We start from the raw sequence: 23,832 nt of genomic DNA, 5'->3' as shown, positions 1-23,832 counted from the left end.
CTGGTCTTATCGCCAGGTGACCGTGATGCACTCCATGCAGGCCGGCTACCTGGAGAAGGCACAGAAATACACGGACAAGGCCCTCATGCAGCTGGAGAAGCTCAAGAGTAAGTCGACCTTAGCCGGTTGCATGGCTACAGCACCCCCTGGTCGGTGGCCTGACACCTGCCTCCTGTGCTGGGTCTGAAGGACCCTGAAGTACCGCTGCCCTGAGCAGTTGCCATGAGTCCCTGTTCCGTGGGTCTTGTTACCCCACTTGTCAGATGGGGCACCCTGGGGTCGGGGCAGAGCAGGCCAGGCCTGGGCTTGATCCTTGATGCCTGGCTGGGGGACTTGTGCCATCTCTGTCCTGTTACCCCCACTGCACAAGATGGCTCTCAGGGTTAGCAGGACTCCTCCCAGTCTGCTGGGACAGCAGTGCTCAGTTGAAACGGGTGGTGGCTGCTTTTGTCATCTATTATCAATGTTGTGACATGAATCGTGCTCAGGGTGAGGCCGGGATCAGAACTCAGCTCTCGCTGACCGACAGTAGATCCTCTGGAGGCTATGGGTTCTTCCTGGATGCTCGACTAATCCATCCTGTGGGTACAGGGACCTTTGACTAGCGGGAACCCAGAGCCCCATGTATTCCTGGCTGCCTCACTGTCCCTATTAACCTGCTCATTTGCTCTCTGTGCCCCTATCAGCACTGGTGGGGGAGGAGCCGTCAGAGCCAGAGAACCAAAGCTTGCAGGGACTGGTTCTTTCCCTCTGGCCGAGTTTGGAAAGGGCTGTGCTATCTGATTCCAACGGGAGGACAGCCGCTCAGTGGCCCCCACTGCTGCCTGAGGCCTGTCCCACGGTCTTACTCCCCTGGGCAACTTCAGCATTTCTAGAACCTGCCGTGACTAGGTGCTCTTGAGCACTTGCTGGGTCGAGGTGGGGTAAGGATAGAAGACAGATCCCTCCAGGGATTTCTTAGAATAGTCTGGTCACTAAAACCTGGCTGTGAGCCCATCCCCCACCTGGACAGGGAGATGAACCCCCTCAGTCAGGGGTGCAGTGGGCACCGAGCGAGGTGATGGACTGGGTGCTGGGCCAGTGCCCAGCAGAGCAAGTGGGCTCAGACCAGGTAACTGAGGGGCCGATGTGGCAGGAGGCAGGAGGTGGGGCCACAGGTCAGCATCTCCTGTGCCATCTCCTCTGGCTGCGCCCCATGTACTCACCGCCACCTATCACTACTAGTGCTCGACTGCAGCCCCATCCTGTCCTCCTTCCAAGTGATCCTGCTGGAGCACATCATCATGTGCAGGCTTGTCACGGGACACAAGGCCACCGCGCTGCAGGAGGTAAGGCCACCGGGGGCTGGGCACACAGGGTGGGAAGGCTGAGATGCAAGGTTGGAGTTTGCCAGGTCTTGGAGGTCGTCACGTGGGAGAATGTAAGTTTGCCCATTGTATGTCGGCAGGACATTCATCTGTGTCATTTCTCTGTAATTTGGCAGTTCATAACCCTGCACAGGCACAACTGATCAAAGAATCTGATACAAATGTCAACGGGTCTTTCCCTAAAAGTTCTTATGCCCAAGGAACATGGGGTATGGGGATTTGGGGTCCCCTGACAGCGATCCTAGCACCCCTTCTGCCCCACGATCTGTAACCCCTGATGCCCACCTTCCTGAGAGGGCACGGGGGCCTTGAGTTGGGTAAAGGTGCTTTATTGCTGAGACACATGTTGGAAAGGGAAGAGAAGGTGGGTAACAGACAAGGGTCACCAGCCATGAGGAGGTTAGGGCTGCACTTTGCCCTCACGATGGACATGTCTGCTGGGACTTCGTGCCCAAGTTAGAGTGGGTGGGATGTTGGTACACCCACCAGCTTTGGGGTCTCTCCCCAGTGCTGTTGGATCCCAGGTTACAGGCCACATGACATCAGGCGTGCTCTCTCTCGGCAGATCTCCCAGGTCTGCCAGCTGTGCCAGCAGTCCCCTCGGCTCTTCTCCAACCACGCAGCACAGCTGCACACGCTGCTGGTGAGTGCTTGGGGGCCGCCTGCCTCCGGCCCCAGGCCAGTGAGTAACCCCATGACCATCACTCCAGGCAGGATCCGGAATGTTCCCAGTGGGCTTCATTCTGACAAGCATCTGTCTCATCAAGTCCAAGTTGACTTAGGTCCCAGGAGGCAGGAATAATTAAGCATGCTATCTTTCTCCCTCTTGGGATAAAGCTCAGATGTAGCTGGCTCAATAGAGTCACTTGTCAGGCTCATCTGGGTGTAGCCACGCAGCCTGGGGTGAGATGCCTGTGGCTCCAGGCCCTCAGCACCTTCTTCCTCCAGGGCCTGTACTGTGTCTCAGTCAACTGCATGGACAATGCGGAAGCCCAGTTCACCACAGCCCTGCGGGTAAGGTGATGGCCCTCACTCCCTGGGGCGGGCGGTGCTTCTCAGTAAGGAGTCAGGTGTTCTGTGGTGAGGACACCAGTTGCGCAAAACCATGGTCAGCAGGCAACTCCACAGCATTCAGCCTGATGCTGGCTGTGACAATGATGTGCCATTTATCCAGAGCTCTCTGTGTCAGGTCTTGTGCTGCTCAGATGGGGACAAGGCCAGCACTGGCAGCACAGTGTGACAAGGGATAGCTGTGGGCAAGGGGCTCCTGGCCAGCCTGGGTTGGGGCTTCCCCATCTAACCTGGAGGTCAGCCACAAGGCAGAACACAGGGTGTCCAGGCCACCAGGACGCCACCGCATGTTCAGCCACTTTCACCCATGATTCCCAGCCCTCTCAACAGCCTGCCAGGCTGGCATTGGCTCGTGCACAGCTACTTCTGCCCACTGCAGTGGTGCCAGGACCCCTCTGACACCTGCCCCACATTGCCTGTGGCCCCATGCAAGTTTCTCAGTCCCTCCCTCCCCATTTTCTTCTCACGAGTGACTGCTGCTGCTTTGGTTCAACATCAGAATCCCTGATGAATGGCGTGTGCCCTGGGGAGTCCTACCCACCAGGCCAGGAGGAAAGTGGTCCAGCCAGGACACGGACCCAAACCCCACTGACTCTAAACACGTGCTCTTCCTGTGGTCCAAGTGACAAATATCTCAGCATCTTTACTCAGATCAAAAGACCCTCTGGATCTCTTTGTCACTTGCCAGGGTCATGCAGGCAGGGTCTGTGCTTTCTGGGCATCCTCGGCCTCTTGCACAGCTGCGCTTGTTCTGCCCCGCTAGGACCCAGGGTCTGGGCAGCGCTCAGGCCACTCAAGTCAGTCCCTCTCTTGGCCGTTTTCGTTCCCCCAGAAGAGCTGGGGACAACGGTCCATCCACCACCAGCCATTGGCAGCATCTCTGGCCTCCAACAGCTTTGGCTGCCTTCTGGGCAGGGTGCCCCCAGGACCAACGCATTCCTCAGCTATGTCAGCACACACCAAAGTCCCGGGGTCACTGACTGTGATGTGAGGGAGGGGCCGCCCAGGTCTCAGACAGCAGAATATAGACCAAACTGTGGAGTGTTCTGAGGGCGGGGCAGGGCGACTAGTTTTCCTTTTCTCTGTTTCCTAAATCTCATAAGGTAGATGACGGTTTTGTAATGAAAAGAACTGACAGCTGTGTTGTCCTTGGGTTTAGGAGGCAAGGGGGATGTGTCTGAAATGAAAAGAATAAGGAGATTCCAAAGTAGCCGCTGTGGAGCATTTGTGTGGCTCTGATGCCATCAAGTGGCTCCAACGAGGCTGTGCCTGGCCCAGCACCGTAACGCCTGGTGTCTCCCTTTCCAGCTCACCAATCACCAGGAGCTGTGGGCCTTCATCGTGACCAACCTGGCGAGTGTGTATATACGGGAAGGAAATAGACACCAAGAGGTAGTAGGTGACATGCTTCATATTTGGTATCGTTTCTTTCAACTCATTTGGGGGCGGGTGGGGGGTGTTGTCCTGGGCACCAGCAAATCTCAGCAACTCCAGGGTATTTGCCCTCCAGCAGAGGGCGGCGTCCCACGCTGTCAGAGTGCAGGTGTGGCCTGTGGAGGCCAAGTCTGGGACAGAAACATTCCCGTAGCCAAATAACACTTCTCCCTGCTAAAAATGAGTCAAGCTTTTTGGAATCCTACAGGAAAAAAACAATTTTCTCTACCTTGAGCTGTCTGTTCTAGAATGTCAGTGAGGCCTCGTGGTTCAGTTCTGAGGAGCAGCAGCTCAGGCAGTCATCAGCACTAGGCCCATAGGTTGTTCTGATGCACCAGTCTTTGTGTGTGTGGGGGGGGGGGGGCAGGGCTCATCCTTGCAGGACAAGCACCCTCACACCAGGTTCCCCTTGCAGCCTCGCCCTCAGCCCTGGGATCCCCTTCAGCCCTTAGGATTCCTTTGCCTCAGCCCTGGGATTCCTCCCCAGCCCTGGGATCCTGCCTCTAGAGTATCTCAGATTCGACCACTTCTCTCCACCCCCACAGCCTTCATTCTAGTTCAGGCCTCCATCATTTCTTATCTACAAAAACCTTAGCTGACCTCCAAGATTCTGGGTTAGTTCAAATGCTTTGGGCTACAGGGAGCAGAAAGCCGAGCCCAGCTGCTCCGGCTGTCAGGAAGAGTAGTGAGCGGTGTCATCTGAGGGCCAGCTGTGGCTTTGGTGGGTCACAGAGGAGCTGAGCTCCTCTGTCTCCCCACCCCGCCGTGTCTGTCTCCTTGGAGGAGCCATGGGGGCACTGGGAGCAGCCTCAGCCCACTTCAGCCCTCATCCCGTAACCCACTCCCCACATGCATCCAGAGGGGACCTAAAGTTTCCGTCACACTGCAGGTCCTGCCCCTTATCCTGGTGGGTTGCTTACTGGTGTGGGATTCGGGGTGTGGGTCCACGCTGTCAGATTGGGTCAGGAAGCTGCAGGCAGCCCTAGTCAATTTAGTAGCACATTTGAGACCGAACTCTCATGTTTAGAAATGCGGAATGATCCTAACTGACGTTTCCTCCACAGCTGTACAGTTTGTTGGAAAGGATCAATCCAGACCACAGCTTCCCTGTCAGGTAGGCGGTCCCAGCACAGTCCCCACTTTACCAACTGTCTTATGCTTTCTCTGCTCTTTGGGGTGGTGTGAGCACCCATGGAGCCTCAGACTGCCCCATGTACCCCGATGCCTCACACTCCCCCACTCCCCTTTTGTAAATCTGCTATTTTCACAAAAACCCCAGCAAGGTGTGATGCTCTGCTTTTCCTCCAGCTCACACTGCCTCCGAGCGGCAGCTTTCTATGTGCGCGGGCTCTTCTCCTTCTTCCAAGGACGCTACAACGAGGCCAAGTGAGTACTGGGAGAGGGTGGGCTGCCCCATGCCTGGCGCCTCCCAGGCTGGCCCTCTGGGTGGTTCTCTTCCCCCAATAGCATGTGTCCAGGTCCTCTGTCACCCCACCAGGCGAGCTGTGCTTGGGGCTGTGAGGCCACTGCTGCCTCTTCCTCCCCAGAGGAATCCTGACAGGGCTTCAGCGTCTATTCCCCTCGCGTAGGCGATTTCTGCGAGAAACTCTAAAGATGTCCAATGCGGAGGACCTGAACCGGCTCACCGCCTGCTCCCTCGTGCTCCTAGGCCACATCTTCTACGTGTTGGGGAACCACAGAGTGAGTGTCGGGGGCTAGGCCAAGGGACAGCGAGCCAGTGTGGTACTTGGGGGAGCACCACCAAGCAGCCCTTTGCATCCTGTGCCCCTTGTTGATCTTGTCTCAGTAATCCCTCCCTCCTTCCTCTTGCTCCATGGGTCTCGGTGAGGGCAGGGCACCTTCGGAGAGGCCAGGGGAGCTTTGGGTGCTTGGAAGGTGGGTCTGTGGGGCAGACAGGCCCAGTGCTGGCCGCTGGCAGTGGTCCAGCAGAGCCCCAGTGCTTGGTGGGGCTGCCTGGAGCTGGCGGGGCTGAGGGCGGTTCCTTTTCCTGTGTGTTAACACCTGGGAGTGGAGAGGTGTGCCCTCTCGGCCAGGGTCCCTTGGGTCCGTTTCTGCCCAGCACACACAGTGTCCTCAGGGCACCCCGTGTTTTCACCCTCACCGAGAGCACCCTTGGGGCTGATCCCTGGTGGGATCAGCTGAATCCCAGTCTCTCCATCCGGGGTGTGTGTTGTCCCCTGCTCTCGCCCATCCATCTCACGAGGCCGTTAATTTTTTTAAGAAAACATTTGTCCATATTATAAAATATGATGTTTTCATCATAGAAAGTCTGAGAAGCAAAGGAGAAAATCATCACATGTGCTCTGTCTGCCAACTCTTTCCACCACCCGCCCCTGCCCATGCAGAGGTTTTGTTTGCCATGCTATTTTATAATTTTATGTCTTGTTTTTCTCTGCACCACTGTATCAGAGCTGTTTTTAATGGCAGTGAGACTTTTGAAGCAGCATCTGCTCCATGGTTCAACCAACCTCACTTGAGCTGTTCTCACAGGACAGATAACACAGGTCATGTGTCTTGGCCTGTAAAGTTTCATCTTATCGAACCCCAGGGCTCCTTAAGAATGAACATTACTAAAGAGCCTGGCATGTCCTCCTCCCCACAACCATGTGACAAGCATTTGCCAAAGCCAGCGGTCCCTGCAGCTCAGGTCCTAGTGGCTGTGGTCTGAATGCTGGGGACGTCACCACCCTCAGAGGAGGACGAGGTCAGGTTCCCCTTTCTGAGTGCAGCTCTGTTCCTTTTAGAACGCCATCACCCCACCCCTCAGCCTCTGAGCATGATGTGTGTGTTTGGGGGCTGTGTGGGTACCAGGGCTCAGCACGAGGCCCCTCTGAGTATGGGATGCCCACCTCTGCTGTCAGTGTGGTCACTGTGATTACCCTTTTTTCCGAGATGGAGAAATTAAGGTCACACAACCCCAAACGGCAGACTCGGGCTTAGAATCAGACTTCGCAGGCTTTCGTTTGTCTAGAAGTCTCCAGAAGCCACCTTGAACACAGCAGAATGGGCAAAGCAGCTCTTCAGCTGCGATTCTGATTCTTGTTTGGGGCTATCTCGGGGCATCTTACAGAGCTTATTTGGCAACTTCTGCTGCTCCCTGTGTGCCTGGGCCTGTGTAGGGTGACATGGGGCCCCCAAGAGCCCTCAGACCCAGGTCTGGCCTCGAGCGACTCCAGGTCTGCAGGAGACCCAGCCAGACACAGCCAACTCCTGCCCTGGGCCTACCAGGCTAGAGTGTTGACAGGCATTGCGAGTTTGTGAGTGGCCTCATGCAGGACACTCCTCAGGATCACACAAATCTTAAAAACCAGATTCTGGGGCCGGCCCCGTGGCTTAGCGGTTAAGTGCGCACACTCCGCTGCTGGCAGCCCGGGTTCGGATCCCAGGTGCGCACTGACGCACCGCTTCTCCGGCCATGCTGAGGCCACGTCCCACACACAGCAACTAGAAGGATGTGCAATTATGACATACAACTATCTACTGGAGCTTTGGGGAAAAAAAATAAATAAAATATTAAAAAAAAACAAACCAGATTCTGTGGGGGAAGCCTGCCTGGGAGCCAACGGGGACTCTCCCTCCTGGTGGCTTCCAGACAGAGGCCCCTCCCCAGGCCTAGAGGAGGAGAGGAGTTTTTCCCATTCTGCTCTGCATTCTGAGGTCTTGGAAGGGCTTGGTTCAATTTTGAAAAGCTTTGAGACCCACTTGGAGCTCATCTTCAAGGTGCCAGCCACGGGCGGCATGAAGTCCCTGGGCTTTTGTGTCCCTGAGGAGGCGTACCCTGCACAGCCATGGCTATGTTGAAGCTGGGCCTCAGGAGTTGGTTTTGAAGATTTATAAGTCTCTCAGCTACATGACAAGTGTGCCCTTGGCTGCCAGGGGCCGCTGTATAAGGAGTTCTCGCAGTGCCACCCTGAACCCAAAATTCAGGCCAGCGGGGCTTGTGATTCCTGGGCTGAGCGGGGTTGGAGCAGTGCTGCAGGTCACTGTGGGGTCAGGGATGGGTGTTTATGGCCCCAACAGCTCTTACTGAGCTCATCCTGGGGATTGGGCAGGGGGTGGGGGGGGGCACTGTACAGTCACAGGGAGTCAGGGTTGGAGGGTTATCATGTCCTGGTGCCCCACAACCCCATGTCTGAGGCAGCCTCCCATAAGAGTGGGCTCGTGTGTAGAAGAGAAACCTCCCTTCCTCCCTCTTTTGTCCATTCACCCCTCATTGCTCCTACCAGGGCAGGCTGCTGCCTCCTCCCAGGCCCCAGGACCCCTGAATCTGCATTTCTAATCAGCTCCTGACCTAGGTCCAGAGCTAATGCTGCCAGTGCCTTTTTCTCTCATTAGAAACACAAAGGCACATAGAGTTGCCCCTGGCTGTGTCTCACTGAGGAGGCACGTGCATAGCTGAGGAGTGGGGACAGTTTATTTTTCCCCAAGGTGTTGAGGATTACTTCAGAGAGGGCCATTTGAGATAGGCTCTGAAGTAAGAGTAGGAGTTTGCCAGGTGGCAGGAGGAGGGCACAGCTTGTGCTGGGTGTGGCAGGTGGCGCGAGGGCTGTCCCTGCCACCAGCCCCAGCCATGCCCCCAACTCCCTGGCTGCTCTTGGTCAACAGGAGAGTAACAACATGGTGGTGCCTGCCATGCAGCTGGCCAGCAAGATCCCAGACATGTCAGTCCAGCTATGGTCATCAGCCCTGTTGAGAGGTGAGTGCGGCAGCTGGCCCTTCCCAGAGATCAGGGCTGCTGGGCAGAGCCCAAGGCTAGAAGATGCCAGGTAAGCCCTGCTCAGCCTCTGCTCAGACCAGGCCTCTACAGGCCATAGCCCCAGTTCTAGCACATTCTCAGGCTCATTAGGAGGCCCTGTTTGAGGGCAGTGGGCACTGGGCTTATTCGTGTTGTCAGCTCGACGCAGGATCTGGTTCAATTTCTCCAGGACCCACAAGACTGGTTCTTGGCGTCTGGGTAAAAACTTGGGCTATGAGTCCTGATGCTCAGCCTCAGTTTCATTCCTCCTGAATGGTGGTGACAGGAGTCATCCCTGTCAGGCAGGACTAGCTGGGATGCTCTGGGTACAGGTCAGGTGCTCAGCAGACATCAGGGTTGTTACTGCTGCTCCCCTGTTTACAGATTGTGAAGCGTGGTCCAGAGACTTACCCAGGGCTCTGGGGAGGAGATAGGGGGCGGGCTGCTCCCATCTGCAGTGGGCTGTGTGGGTCCTTTCAGTCCTGCTTCAGAAGTAGGTGTTGAGTGCCCTGCTCCCAGCGAGCTCCTCTGTGCCCAAGGGTTGACCAGGAACTCCCTGGGAAGGCCAGCGTCCACAGGGAGCCCTGCGGGCTTTCACTGACTGGCCAGCCCTTGTATCTGCCCCTGTGGGCCTCATTGCTCACCCACCTCTAAGGACACATGACTCAGAAACTCAGGAAGGGGCATGTGAGGGCTGCTGGCAAGTTGGCTTTGCTGACCCTGAGACAGGGCTCAGGGCAGGTGCCATGCCAGGCGCACAGGCCCACTGGTGGAGCTGGGGGCTTGATCCTAGGGCTCCACCCACACCTGAGGGAAGGGCGTGGGGGCGGTGGCAGGGCAAAGTGGGCCCACCCTGTATGTGTGTCCCACCCTCAGACCTGAACAAGGCCTGTGGGAATGCCATGGATGCCCACGAAGCTGCCCAGATGCACCAGAACTTCTCACAGCAGCTACTCCAGGACCACATTGAGGCCTGCAGCCTCCCTGAGCACAATCTCATCACGGTACGGGCATGGGGTGGGAGGACAAAACGGGGATGCCGGTTGGCTCCTCCGGGCCAGCTGAGCTGGCCTGCAGCCCCCAGGGGGCACACTCTCTGAGGAGAAAAGTATACTCTTGGTTGCCATGTCCCCGCATCTCTCCAACAGTCCCTAACAGCCTGGCTTCAGGAGCCCCCTCAGATGGGGGAGACAGCCCCAGTCACCCAAGGAGGCGGTGCAGGGTGCTTCCCGGGGGCCCATCTGACTTGGGTTTGGAGGTCAGAGAGCCCTGGCTGGGTGACTAGCCTGAGGAGGGCAGCATTCCAGGCACAGACACACGGCCAAGCACACCCCTGCTCCCCAGGAAGGATCTCACCTGTGTGTCCTTTCCCCCAACAGTGGACAGATGGTCCGCCCCCTGTGCAGTTCCAAGCTCAGAATGGACCCAACACCAGTCTGGCCAGCCTCCTGTAAAGCCCCTGGAGGGGGCCACCCAGCTTCTCAGGGCCTCCATGGGGCCTAATGTGTCCCTGACTTCCACCCAGACAGCTCCTGAGCTTTCCTTGGACGCGTGCTGGCGTGGACATCCTCAGCTTCTTTGCTGACTGTCTCCAGAGCTTCCAAGTCCCTGGGGAGTGTGCAGGGCTGATTCCTGCCCTCCCAGGAAGGGCCAGCCAGCCGTTCCCACCATGTACCAGGACCCCTAGTGTGGAGGTTCACAGATGGGATGTTGGAGCCGACTTTCCAGAGCCATCCTTTAAAGTGGGCTTGAACTGTCAGTCCTGCTTCCATGTCTGAGTCACGCCTTTGAGGGAGCATGTCTGGGTGGGGAGTGGGCTGCTTGCCACGGGCCAGGTCCTGATCCTGCATGCTGGGGTGGGCGGTATTGCCGAGGTGTTGCCGCCTGACTTCCATTGCCTGGACCTCGATGCTGGCCTGGAGTGTTTCTTCTGCTCACGGCAGCTTCCAGAAACCAGAGGCAAGACGCCAGTTTCTGGCCCAAAACTGGAGGGAAGAAATGATGGCTCACAGAAGGGACAAAAATGCACGTTCCAGCATGAAACTTTTCCTAGCTTACATTTCTCTCCGGTGTCTGCTCTTCTGACAGTGGGGCCTTTGGTCAGGACCCTGGGGGACCCAGGAACTCGGCTTCCAAACATCTGCACCTTGACTGGATTCGTGATCCAGCTGTGTGGGTGGCTGTGCTTGTAGACACAGGTGTGTGTGCGTGTGCATGTATGTGTGGTGATTCACAGAGCTGGAGCCGGGAGCGGAGACACTTGTGTTTGCACCACCTGCCTTCCCGCGTCAGCATTGATATGGCAGGAAGCAGGGGAAAGGGGAGAGGACCCTCCTCAGCCCAACTCAGGGTGCTAGAATGAAGACGCTTGCTTTCTGGCAGCAGTGTGGCCTCCTCAGCAGAGGACTTATGCCAACACCTGATGCTCAGCAGGCCTGCAGGCAGTGGCTCCCCTGGCCCCCGCCCTGCCCTTGGGAGGGAGGAGGAGAAGGAGGAGGAGACCTACCTGCCTTGCATCTCCGGACGGTGTTGAAACCTCTTCCTCAGCTGGACCCCAGGAGGCTCTGCCAGCCCAGGCAGCCATGCTCAGTTCTGTGCTCCTCTTGGATAATCGGGGAGGTGCCCCAGTGGGGATGGTGGCATCGGGGGCAGTCTAGGCAGCAACCCCTTCCAGCTTTTGGAGTGATGAGTGGTCTTGCAAGTCAGAGTGGCTTGTTGGTTTGCATCTAATTACGCTTGCACTGTGAAGGCTGCTGCTTGAAGCCTCAGTGTCTGTAATGGAAGGAACACTGGGATCGTTCAGGTCAGCTGCTTGGGCCGGGAGGCCTGGGTGTGCCTCAGCCAGACACAGAGCTGTCAGCAGACCTCCCTGTGCTGGGCCACTGCCCACTTCGGGTCCAGTGAGAAGCATTCAAGTGAGCCACTGGTCGGAGAGACAGGCTGGCCAGGGCTTGTCTTAAGAGGACCCACCATCTCTGCATCATCCTGGGTCACCCAAGGGAGCCTGGCCCTGTCTCATGCTGCTCGGGGCTGCCCCCTCGGCTGACACCCCTAGGCCCTTGAGGCCTGTGGAGGAGAGTGTGACGCCCGGCCATAAGCTGTCCCCGTCTTGTCTTCCTCTCCTGTCGAGGGTGCCCCCCAGGCCCTCCTCTCTACCTGTGGGACAGAGTCCCCATCTCGCCGCAAGCTGTGCCTGCCGGTCTGGACGCCACACTCTCCAACCTCTGCAGACTCACATTACTTCAATCACGCTGTACATCATGTTTGTCTCCGCATATTTATTTAAACCCTTCTTTGCTTCTAGGGCATTTTGTATGTAGAGCAGGTGAAATAAGAATCTCAAAACTTAACGTCTGTCCTGATGTTAAAGTGCTTTTAGTGACCACCCGGTTGTCTATGTATATGTAAAGTTAAGGGTAAGTTCTTAAGTTTACAGTTAAAAATTCAGTACTCGATATTTAATATTTTCTTCTAGCTTTATGGAAGCCAAACCGTGTGTACCTGAGTGTGTGCATGTGTGAGCTTTGAACCTCCCCTTCACCATAGCATCTTCCGATTATGAAGTTTTCAATAAGTACCTTCCTGTGAGTCCAAATTTAGTGCCTCACGGTTTCTCACTCAGTCATAAGAATTTAAGACAGGCAGCAAGCAAGCCCCCAGGGAGATGTTACCCACAGTGTCATATAGCTAAGTGTTTAGGAAAAAGAAATAAAAACTCCAAACTCTTCAGCGTACAGGGCATGAGGGAGTAGCAGCAAGATTCCTGTTGGCAGGTAAATAACTGAAAGCTTGTGAGACCCTTGTGTATTCCTCCCACCTCCTGTCAGCAGTAGTGGTTCTCAGGGCCTTCAGGGTTGGGGGGCTGGTCCAGGAGGTGCTGGGTTCCCTTGCAGACACGCAGCTGCTTCCCCCTAGCTGGGTCCCTGCAGTGGCCCATGGGTGAGGCGAGGGTCCTCTCCATGGGGCAAGGACTCCCTATCCCATTTATTGGGAACACAGGCAAGGAAACTGGATAAGGGCTGCCTGGCGTGGTGGGTAAGTTTGTTGGTTGCGTTGTCTCTGTTTCGTTAAGGGTTTTTAATAAGTGTGTTTGGCGTAGTGTCTTTCAATGGGTTTGTTATATCTTATGGTTTTAGCAGCCTGTAACTTCAGCTGGTGCTTTTAATCAGGAAAAAAAAAATTTGTAAATACAAAACATTGTTTAAAAGACATAACCATAGAACCTAGCTTCCCGTTTGTGGGTTTCTTTTCCTGTATATTCAAAGTAAAATAACTTGCAGGAGCCATCAGTTGCTGTGTCTTTGTTGTGCTGTCTGACCCTCTCATGCGCCACCCAGAGACGAGCTTTCGCCCTCGCTGCCCAGCCAGTGGGGCCACAGGGACTTCTGCTAACCTACAGGGCGTGAGAGCGCAGAGCCTTGTACCCTGGACAGGAGGACCCAGTGGAAACCTGAATTTTCTTCCCCTCTGTTGATGTCCCTCCAGTGCAGCCCTGACTAGAGGGGAGGGAACCCCTGAGAATCAGAATTGCAGCCCTCACCACAGACTTGGTCACTCACATGGTGTTCTGTTACCTGTGCTCTTAGAAAACGTGGGCTGGCCTCTGTGTGGCTGGGCATTTTTTTTTTTCTTTTTTGAAGTGAAAGTCACATAACATAAAATTAGCCACTTAATGTGTACAATGCAGTGTCATTAAATATATTCACAATGTTGTACAACTGTCATCTCGTACTCGAACATTTTATCACCCCAAAGGGAAATATCCCATACCCCTTAGCAGTCACTCCCCATTCCCTGCTCACCCCCAGCCCCTGACAACCACTAATCTACTTTCTGTCTCTATGGATCTACTTCCCAATAAGTGGACATTTAATATAAATGGAATCATACGCTATGTGGCCTTTTGTGTCTGACTTCTTTGACTCAGCATGATGTTTTCAAGGTTCATCCATGTTATAACGTGTGTTAGAGCTTCAGTCCTTTTTATGGCTGAATAATATTCCATCATGGATCGACCATATTTAGTTGATTCAGTTGCTGGACATTTGAGTTGCTTCCCCCTTTTGGCTATTTTGAGTAATGCCCATACACATTTTTGTTTGAACGTGTGTTTTCAATTCTCTCGGGTTGTGCAGTATTTTTAATATGCGTGGATGGTTGCCAGGCTGCCGCCCACACTGCACCAAGGCCCTCCTGTTGCTTGTGTTGCTCTCATCACTGTGCCCCGAGGTGGCTTCGCTCCCAAGAGCACATCTGAGCACTCCTTTAGGCTGTGATCCCGGGGCAGAACCACTGGCCATTGGATGCGTGAGTTATTCTATGCAGCCCTGCCTAGAAGGACCCCCAGCACAGTGACCCTGCCACCCCCACGTCAAAGCCATCTTCCCTCTGCCCCATCCCTGCCAACTCAGCCTCAGGTGGCTTTATCATGCAGGATGGACTCTGCCTGTCCCTGTCGTCGGCTTGGATGCCGTTTCTTCCACCTTGAGCCTCACAGCCCCTGTGCGGGAATTGCATCCTGAGCTCACTCACTCAGAGCACAGCTACAAGCCCATTATGCGACAAGCTGCACACCAGCAGGCATGTGGCCTCCAGCTGGGAGGAATGAATCATGTGTGACCAGGAGCCTAGTCCTGAGATGGCCACTCTTGCATGGAAATGGCCCTGGACACAAGCAGTCACCTCAGCTGCAGCCAACTGGGGCTGGGCTCCTTGCAGCCTCCCTGGGACCTCAGACCTCAGTACCACATGGAAGTGAGTGGCTTTCCCCCATAGGCAGCATCCACATCGGTCGTCCAGTGCAACTTCCAGAACCTGAGGGAATGTTCCAGTGGAAACCCTCTCAGTGGCCACCTCATGTCCCGAAGCAGGTCTCGCAGATGATATTGCAGAGCGTGTGTCCCGCTGAGTCTGTTACAGGCGTGTGACCAAGACAGTCTGGGACCCAGCACTCAAGATGCTGAAGAGGCTCTATGGGAGGAGATGCCTGTGGGGAAGATGTGTGTGAGGGAGACATAGGCAGGAGCCACCTAGGCTGATGGGCAGGGAAGGTCCTGAGGCAGGAAATGCAAAGGGGATGGTGAAAAGAAGCCAGACAGGAGGCGGCCCACATATGCCAAGAAACCTGCATGTTGTGGCCAGGGTGGGCAGAGCAGTCTGGGCTCAGGTGGGTGCCGTAGGACCTGCCCTTGAGCACCTAGTCACAGAGGTGGGACCTCTTCCAATAAACCAGCAGTTGCCAGAGAAATTCCCACAGAACCCTGGATGTTGATGAATGAAGAAGGGGTGCTGTGGTTGTAGAGTTTAAGGAACCTCTTGGGAAAAGCCAAACAGATTCCTTCCAGCAGGACTGGTCAGTGTAAACAGACACCATGCAGAGAAGCTCTCGGGGTCTGTAGGACACACTTGGGAAGTGGACAACAGAAACTCGGCCAGGAGGTAGCCACAGGGCTGGGGGAAGACAGGAGTGGGCCTCTCAGAGACTCATGGGTGGCCAGGGCAAGGATCATCAGTTATCCTTGAAACACACACAGCCTAGTCCTCAGAAATCCTCCCTGTTGGGGCCAGCCTGGGGGCGCAGCGATTAAGTGCGCGCACTCCGCTGCGGCGGCCCGGTGTTCGCAGGTTCAGATCCCAGGTGCGCACTGATGCACTGCTTATCAGGCCATGCTGTGGCGGCGTCCCATATAACGTAGAGGAAGATTGGCATGGATGTTAGCCCAGGGCCAATCTTCCTCAAGAAGTAAAGGGAAAGATTGGCAACAGATGTTAGCTCAGGGCTAGTCCTCTTCACACACACAAAACAATCGTCCCTGTCACTCTGCCCATTCCTCGCCATCTCCACCATCCCTCCCAGAGCCCCAGTCAGGTCTCTCACCTGGATGTTGTCCAGCATCCTCCCTGAATGGTCCCAGAACATTCTGCACTCATTCCCACCTGTACCCCTGCCAGGGGTGCTCTCCCTGTGGCTGTTTGGCATCACCCAGGGACATGCTGGCCCTGGCCTGGTACATGGTAGGAGGGTCCATTGGGCAGCCCAGGGGGAAAAGCACACGGCCCAACTCCAGGAAGGTCCTACAGATGCCACTGTGGACACCTGCCTTTGTTGTCTGCAGGTGTCAGCATGCCCGGTCACTGTGGCTGGGTCACTCCCTAGAAATGCAAACAGGACCCTGCCTGGACCTCACATATGCCATTCGATGGGCTCTGGGGGACCTGGGAATTAAAAATGTTTTCAGTGTCGATTGGGTTCACCCCTTGGCCTCATGGAGTGCTTTGGGTTTACATTTCCCCACAAAGCAAGCTATTCCGGGAGAGGCAGACAGATTGAACCACAGAGGTGTCGTCTGGTCTGTCCAGGACCTGACATCGCTTCCTCGATTTGAACCCTGCTGGCCTCTTCCTCCAATACCATCCCAATCATCTCAGAGCTGCCCACTGGACACAGGAGGCAAGGTGCTGCTGGGGTCAGAGGAGGATGGGGACATCCACCCCACCAGGGACAAGGGATGGAGGCCAGAGGCTGCTGCTGGTCCCCAGGGGGCCAGGGAGTGAGAGGGGGAGAATTGCAGACAAGTTTAAAAGTTTATTTCAGGGGGCCAGCCCCACGGCTTAGCGGTTAAGTGAGCGCGCTCCGCCACTTGCGGCCCGGGTTTGGATCCCGGGTGTGCACCAATGCACCGCTTGTCAGGCCATGCTGTGGCGGCGTCCCATATAAAGTAGAGGAAGATGAGCACGGATGTTAGCTCAGGGCCAGTCTTCCTCAGCAAAAAAGAGGAGGGTTGGCAGATGTTAGCTCAGGGCTGATCTTCTTCACCAAAAGAAAAAGTTTATTTCACCCCAAATTCAGGCTCACGTGATGACATTACAATGCAATTAGTTGGGAAAGGAAAGGAAAAGATTCATTTCTATGTGAATTTGGTTTCCTTAGTACTTTGATATTTTTGGTACTTTTTTCAAAGACCAGAAAGTCATTAAAGGGACTATTACAGTGATGCTTTATGAAAAATACCATACTCCCAACGCATTACCGCTGCTACAACAAATGTCATTTTTAAATCACGACATTCTCACACTAGATTAGGAGTTGGTGGGAGACAGATCAGCACCGTTTGCCCCATCCCTGTCATGCATGCTGAAAAGCTCTCTGAAGCACAACTCTTTAGAGATGGGCCACTTTGTCAGCACGTGTCTGTTTTGTTTTGAGTGTCGTTTCTAACCACGATTCTGAACACTTAGTGTTTGTGCAATGTGAAGTTCAGGCTCCATCTGCAGTTAGTCTCTGTGTGGCCCTGATGATGTCCCACTATTACAGGGTTCTGAGCACAAATACTTCCCTAAAGGGTTAAATATAAACTGCTCAGAAGTATCATTGTGAACCGGAAGTGTATCTCCCACTCTGTCTTCATCTGCATGTGTCACCAGTTGCTGTGGCAGGGGCCTGGCCTGCTCAGTCCCCCACCACCAGGGGGCGAGGGCAGTGTCCCCACAATATAGGGCAGAGGGGACCTCCCGCCCAGCTAGGAAGGCTGGGCTGGAAGTTGCCAGAACCCAGTGTGGCCTGGCTCTGCCCTCATCTGCAAGGATTTTGGATGACCTTCACCTCAGGACCTCTGAGTTCCCCTCCTGTAACATGCAGGGCCAGACTTGCCCTTCCCCGGGGTTCTCCAGGTGTCAGGGCTACACCGTTACTCTCATCAGGCCAAACATGTATGTGGCATCTGCTGGGTGCTGGGGACACAGCAAGAACCACATCAGACAAAGTCCCTGCCCTCGGGGAGTGGACATCCTACCAGGGGCCTGATAATGGGCCTCAAAAGGAGTGAGCGCTGTCCCGCCTGTGAAAGGGGAGCAGCATTCTTGTAGCATGGGGACAGGTGGTGTGACAGGACAGAGAGGAGACCTCCCTCAGCAAAGCCCTTTGGACTTCTGCTACATGGTCACTGAGATGGTGGGGAGGGGGTAGGCCAGCCCTCCTGTCTGGCCACTCCAGAACGGATGCTGGGCGGGCATGCGGGCCCTGCTGGTGGCATTCTGGAAGGTGAGGACTGCCACACGCACCCACCAGCACCTCGAGCACAGCTGAAACTTGGGTCATGTCCAGGAGGACACTGATGGATGGGTAAAGTGGCTGAGCCCCCTTGTCCAGGGGAGGGATCGAATCCCCGGATCCCCTCAGGTCCTTCTCCCCCCACCACTCAGGGCCATACCCAGAACTGAACTCGGGGGTAGGGGAGCAACCAACAGGGCTGAATGTGTGGCAGGGGCGTGGGCCAGAGGGTGACAATGACAAAGATGGGGTCACTGACCTCCTGGTATAACATGGACGCCAACAGCAGGTGACCAGGTGCCAGGGCCACTCCTGACACCACCACAAACCAACCCCAGCACATGCCTCAGAGCCAGGTCCCCAGTCTGAGTCCCCCTAACACCCTGTCCGGCAGCCACAGCACTGTTTCCTAAGCCACCTTCTCCCCAGGAAAAGGGATTTCATCTCTCTAAGAAGTTCCTCCTGCCTCCTGAATGTTCCTCTGTCCTCTGGCGCCGACAGAAGGAAGTCCCAGCTGGGCCACATCCAGATCCCTCACTCACAGGATCTGTTTCTCTCTCGGCATCTAGTTATCCTCAGATCCAAAACCTCCACTTAAGTAGACTATTTTTCAGGGATTATTTGCCTCTCCCTGGCTGTGTCTTGGAATGGCCGGAGGCCACACCTGTGGTTGGCCAGGCTGTGGGACACTCACATGCTTTTCCTGCAGAGTGCAAGGCCAGGTGGGTTTGGCACACAGACAGCCCCCGTGGCAGCGTCAACTCAGCCCCTGTGACAGGACAAGAGGCCCACAGCCACATCATCTCTCTCCAGATTCTTCCAATCTTCATTCCTTACCTCAGTGTTCATGGCCAGCGATGACAGCAAGTACTGAACACCCTCCCGTCCCTTCTCTTAACGCCTGTGAAAAGAGCCAGAACCTAAGTTGGGCCTCCTGAGAAACCAAGCGTCGAGCTCAAGTCCACACAACGTGACACACATTCGTGATGAGGGGGATGCCAAAGGCATTTTGATCAATGCAGTGGGAGCATTTAACAAGTGTTGGGGGGTGGGGGGCCAACCCCGTGGTGTAGTGGTTAAGCACGCCTGCTCCGCTGCTGGCAGCCCAGGTTTGGATCCCGGGCGCAAATGGACACACCGCTTGTTAGGCCATGCTATGGCGGTGTCCCACATAAAGTGGAGGAAGATCGGCACGGATGTTAGCTTAGGGCCAGTCTTCCTCAGCAAAAAGAGAAGGATTGGCATGGATGTTAGCTCAGGACTGATCTTCCTCATACACAAGAAAACAAGTGTTAGGGGCACCCAAAGGAATCACCAGTTCAAGGTCACAATTTGGGACCAAAGTGGATTTTTGAACCCGGTTCATTTCCTTCTCCCAAACCACACCAGCCTCTAACCTTCATGTTCAACTAATTTCTCAGAAGGCACCAGGCCGTGGGGTCATGTGAAGCGGATTATTCAAACAGGGCTGACTCCTAGCAGTGGCCCGGCACATGGAAGATACTCAGACACAAGGATATACTTATATTAAAGGAGTATTTGTCATTGATCTGAAACGCAAATCTAACGGGCATCCTGTATTTTCATTTGCTAAATCTGGCTACCCTAGAGGCTTAATAACTGCTTTGAATAAGGGAATATAGGAATGAAATCAGAGAGCTGGAAGATTACCAAGCCCAAACAAGGAATTTTACTGGTGGGAAACAGAGCTCACAGTGCTTTGAAGCACGCTTACTTCTTCTTCCCATCAGAATAAAATTCCACCTCCTCCCAGGCCCACAATATCAGCTGGCCTCTCCCACCTCATCTCCTCCCACCAGCTCACTGGCGGCTTTCTACCCCGTGCCCGGTGCCACCTCAGGACTGTGGCGCCTGGTGTTCCCCTCTGCCCAGAATGCTCATCCCCAGGCTGAGGCCTCCTTAAGATTCAGGTCTCTCCTCAAATCCACCTGCTTGCAAGCCCCCGACTCCTGCCCTGGCCAGAGGCCTCCCAGTCACTGTGTCACACCTCTGATTACTTTTCTTCATCATTATCATCATCATCATCATCATCAGTAGTTGAAATCACCTTGTTCATTTTCTTGTCAGTCTGTCCTTCCCCATGCAACTTGCTCACTGCAGCATCCAGACAGGTGACCACAGGCCTCTGAGTAGCAATAGGTGACAGCTCCAGTGGGGAACCTAGACCTTGCACTGAAACTCCTACCACAAGCCTCATATCCTCCTAAGCTGCAAGCTCCTGGCTCTCAGTATCACCAGGAGCAGGAGCGAGGGCTTCTGGATCAGGGGGTCCTAGTGACACCTGCACTAGCAAGAAGGTAAATTAGTCTCTAGATAATGGCAAAAGGTGATTCAGCCTTTCATAACCCATGACATGTGGAAATACCCCTGCCCCAAGGATCTTAGGCTCTTCTTCCTCCTTGGTGCTTCTAGGGCTTTCTTCCTATGCTGGACAGCAATGTTGGGCTAAAGGTACTCAGTTCTCAGGAACATTCTAGAAGCTGGAACCAAACCCCAAAGGACAGTCCCGAGTCACTGATTGAGACTGGCAACTCACATCCGTGGTGAGAAGCATCGCCCTCCAGAGCACTTGCTCGTGGTTTAAAAGATCAGAGCATGTGCTTTTGTGTGTGCGCAAAATTAAGTTGGCCTCATACGCCTGCGTGTGGAATAGAACCTCTCTAGTGGGACGTGCAAGAGACTGGTGTCATAGCCTGTGGGCGAGGGGACAGAGGTCTGAGAGTCAGGGTGAGAGAGAGATGCCTCCTCTTGGGTGCCTTTGCCCACTCCTCTACCCCATGGTGCCCAGCCTTTGTTAGGAGCTCATTAAATATTTGTGGAATAGATTAATATACCAACGAATGAACGAACTCTTGAAAGGTTACTCGTCCAAAAGATCAAAATAAGATGGAGGCACTAGGTGTTCTCTTTCATTCCAAGCCATCTTCTCACTGCTCACCCTACCATCCGCCCAGTGCCAGCCCCATGCCTACCTAGTTAGGGAGAAAGAAGGGAGAATCTGTGTGAACCAGACACATTTCTATAGTTGCTACTCACCGGGGGAAAAGTCTCCTCCAGCTCTCTCATCTATGCTTTGGCAACAATCCAGGAGAAAATTCTCATAAAGAGGACCAGAGCCTTGGTGAGCAGATGTGTCAGAGGTTGAGCAGCAGCAGGAAGGACTAGGCTGGCCCAGTTTGGGTGGAAGCCAAAGGCAGGAGACCCTGATGGCTGCTTCCCGGTAGACTGGCCCCGGATGCCTTAAGATGGAGGCTGGAAGCTGCTGGGCAGTGACAAGGAAATTTCCCTCACTAAGGCACATGCATGACCCATGGGGTGCGGCCTCTGAGTGCCCAGAGTTCCTTGGGGACTCCTGAATTTCACTGGAGATAGAAGCATAAATGCTGGATCCCCACGCCGCCTGTTCTGCTGCTGGAATTTAACAACCACAAAGGTGCAGGGAGTCTCATGGCCTCTGAGACTCAGGCAGCCTCTGCCAAGAGATTTGGCTGTTGCCTGGCTGCCTAACTTGCTCAAGTCACACCCTCTCTGGGCTTTCCTCATTTGGAAAATGTCAAAGATGGACTAGCAGATTTCTTGACTTCCTCTTGGCTCTGACAGTCCCCCACATGGGATTATCTACAGGAAGCAGGGACACGGAGGGGAGAAGTGAGCAGGCATTCAGAAAAGGCAAATGATCCAGGCATTTACTGTTTAAATGTAATTTGCCACGTGTATATTAAATGTTTATGTGTATTTACTATGTGTATATTGAAGAATGTAGTTCTATCCTCTGGGAATAGATTATCTAGTGGAGAAGGAAAGAAAGAGAGAGAGAGACAGAGAGAGAAGCAAGGAAGAAAAGCCAGCCTATACACTTTACATAGTGAGTTGATACTAAATGCACAAAAACGATGATTATAAACAGAAAATATTAATCACCAATACACTCGCTATGGCCCCAGCAGATGGAAAGGCTCGACTGGAGTCGGGGATTTTGTTTTTCACTCTTTTCACTGAAACACCTTCCTGCCTTTCCTTGCCGAAGCCCAAAGAGGTGTGACCATGCCCAGGACTGATTTGAAGTGGCAGAAAGGACTCTGGGGAGGGTGTGGGCAAGTGCAAAGAACTTAGGATTGGAATTCAGACCTAGGTTTTGGTTTTATTTATTTGTGACACTGGCTGAACTAAAAACCCTGAGACTCTGGGGTCGGCCTGGTGGCGCAAGTGGTTAAGTGTGTGCGCTCCGCTGCAGCAGCCCGGGGTTCGCCGGTTCGGATCCCAGGCGTGCACCGACGCACTGCTTGTCTAGCCATGCTGTGGTGGCGTCCCATATAAAGTGGAGGAAGATGGGCATGGATGTTAGCCCAGGGCCAGTCTTCCTCAGCAAAAAAAAGAGGAGGATTGGCAGATGTTAGCACAGGGCTGATCTCCTCACAAAAATAAATAAATAAATAAATAAGCCTCGGGCCGGCCCTGTGGCTTGGTGGTTAAGTGCACGCGCTGCAATGCTGGTGGCCCGGGTTTGGATCCCGGGTGCGCATCGAGGCACCACTTCTCCGTCCATCCTGAGGCCGAGTCCCACATACAGCAACTAGAAGGATGTGCAGCTATGACATACAACTATCTACTGGGGCTTTGGGGGGAAAAATAAAATAAATAAAATCTTTAAAAAGAAAATAAATCAATAAAAAATAAAAAATAAATAAGCCTCAATTGTCTTCACTCCAAAATGGGGCAATATCCCCTGACTTCACACAACCACAGAGAGAGGTAAATGCAGTAAGGGAAGCAGAAGCTGGCTTAGCCAAGGGCAATGTGCCGAACCAGTTTTTCTCAAACCATGAACCACGTTCCACTGAATGTGGGTTTGCCAAGATGTTAATGGGTGTTCTTAGAATAAAAGAAAGCATCACATGGTCAAGGGGGTTTGTGATGTGCCATAACAAAATGCATTATCAATATTAAAGGTTTAGGGGACTTTCCTGGTGGTGTAGTGGTTAAGTTTGTATGCTGTGCTTCAGTGGCCCTGAGTTCAAAGGTTTGGATCCCGGGTGTGGACCTACACACCACTCATCAAGCCATGCTGTGGCGGTGTCCCGTATACAAGATAGAGGAAGACTGGCACAGATGTTAGCTCAGTAACAATCTTCTTCAAGCAAAAAGAGGAAGATTGGCGAGAGATGCTATCTTAGGGCCAATTTTCCTCACCAAATAAATAAATAAAAGTTTAGTGAAATCCCCTTGTCGAAAAAATTTTTTGAGCAGGGAAACTTTCATCACTGAATCTCTACTGACATCTTGAGGCACTCTGTGTCCCCTGGAATTCAGTATGGGAGATTTTGCACTAATCAACATAAGACATCCTTCCTAAATAAAGCATCCCAGGAAGAAACTGGAGCAAAGGGAGGGGCAAGGAGAGGACTTCAAACACCAAGCCATGATTCAGACTTCACCTTTTGGTGACGGAGGTCTTTAAAAAAAATTGTTTTTTCCTTCCTGATTACAAAAGCAGTACAATACAGCCTCCTTAAAAATTGAAGTTTTTTGAGTATAGGTGTGATATAAGAGAAATTAGTCTGCAAGTTTGTGCATAATAGTCCAAGCATGGATGATAGCAACGGAAATCAAAAGGAATAGATAGGGGCCAGCCCAGTGGCTTGGTGGTTAAGTTTGCGCATTCTGCTTAGGCAGCCTGGGGTTCACCGGTTCGGATCCGGGGCACGGACCTACTCACCGCTGAGGCAGCATCCCACATAGAAGAAGTAGAAGGACCTACAACCAGGATATACAACTATGTACTGGGGCTTTGGGGAGCAAAAAAGAAGAAAAAGAGGAAGATTGGCAACGGATGTTAGCTCAGGGCCAATCTTCCTCAAAAAAATAAATAAATAAAAACTAAACAAAAATACGAATAGACAGGGGCCGGCACAGCAGTGCAAGCGGTTAAGTGCGCGCTCCGCTGTGGCGGCCCGTGGCTCACTGGTTTGGATCCCGGGTGTGCACCAATGCACCGCTTGTCAAGCCATGCTGTGGCGGCGTCCCATATAAAGTAGAGGAAGACTGGGCCGGCCCCGTGGCTTAGCGGTTAAGTGCTCGTGCTCTGCTGCTGGTGGCCCGGGTTCGGATCCCGGGTGCGCACCGACGCACCGTTT

At 53.9% G+C, this 23,832-nt stretch overlaps 1 protein-coding gene across 6 annotated transcripts in view; it reads left to right on the top strand.

Moving 5' to 3' along the window:
- Positions 1 to 12,917, top strand: part of MAU2 (MAU2 sister chromatid cohesion factor) — a 29,907-nt gene extending 16,990 nt beyond the window's left edge. For 2 of the 6 annotated variants that reach the window (XM_087443432.1, XM_087443431.1), the window contains 11 exons: positions 17 to 107; positions 1,225 to 1,328; positions 1,933 to 2,010; positions 2,316 to 2,381; positions 3,747 to 3,833; positions 4,937 to 4,986; positions 5,181 to 5,258; positions 5,420 to 5,573; positions 8,499 to 8,589; positions 9,505 to 9,632; positions 10,008 to 12,917. In XM_087443432.1, coding sequence (XP_087299558.1) covers positions 17 to 107; positions 1,225 to 1,328; positions 1,933 to 2,010; positions 2,316 to 2,381; positions 3,747 to 3,833; positions 4,937 to 4,986; positions 5,181 to 5,258; positions 5,420 to 5,573; positions 8,499 to 8,589; positions 9,505 to 9,632; positions 10,008 to 10,082 — 1,002 coding nt within the window. In that variant the 3' untranslated portion in view covers positions 10,083 to 12,917. The remainder of the gene's footprint in view (positions 1 to 16; positions 108 to 1,224; positions 1,329 to 1,932; positions 2,011 to 2,315; positions 2,382 to 3,746; positions 3,834 to 4,936; positions 4,987 to 5,180; positions 5,259 to 5,419; positions 5,574 to 8,498; positions 8,590 to 9,504; positions 9,633 to 10,007) is intronic. The other 4 variants (XM_087443430.1, XM_014781699.2, XM_087443429.1 and 1 more) reach the window with 4 other exon arrangements.
- The last annotated feature ends 10,915 nt before the right edge of the window (positions 12,918 to 23,832 follow it).

The sequence above is a fragment of the Ceratotherium simum genome, chromosome 18 (genome assembly GCF_057802395.1).
Source record: "Ceratotherium simum simum isolate JZ-2026a chromosome 18, ASM5780239v1, whole genome shotgun sequence".
Taxonomy (NCBI): Eukaryota; Metazoa; Chordata; class Mammalia; order Perissodactyla; family Rhinocerotidae; genus Ceratotherium; species Ceratotherium simum.
Note: the sequence above shows the minus strand (reverse complement) of the source record. Positions and strands in the feature narration are given on the sequence as shown.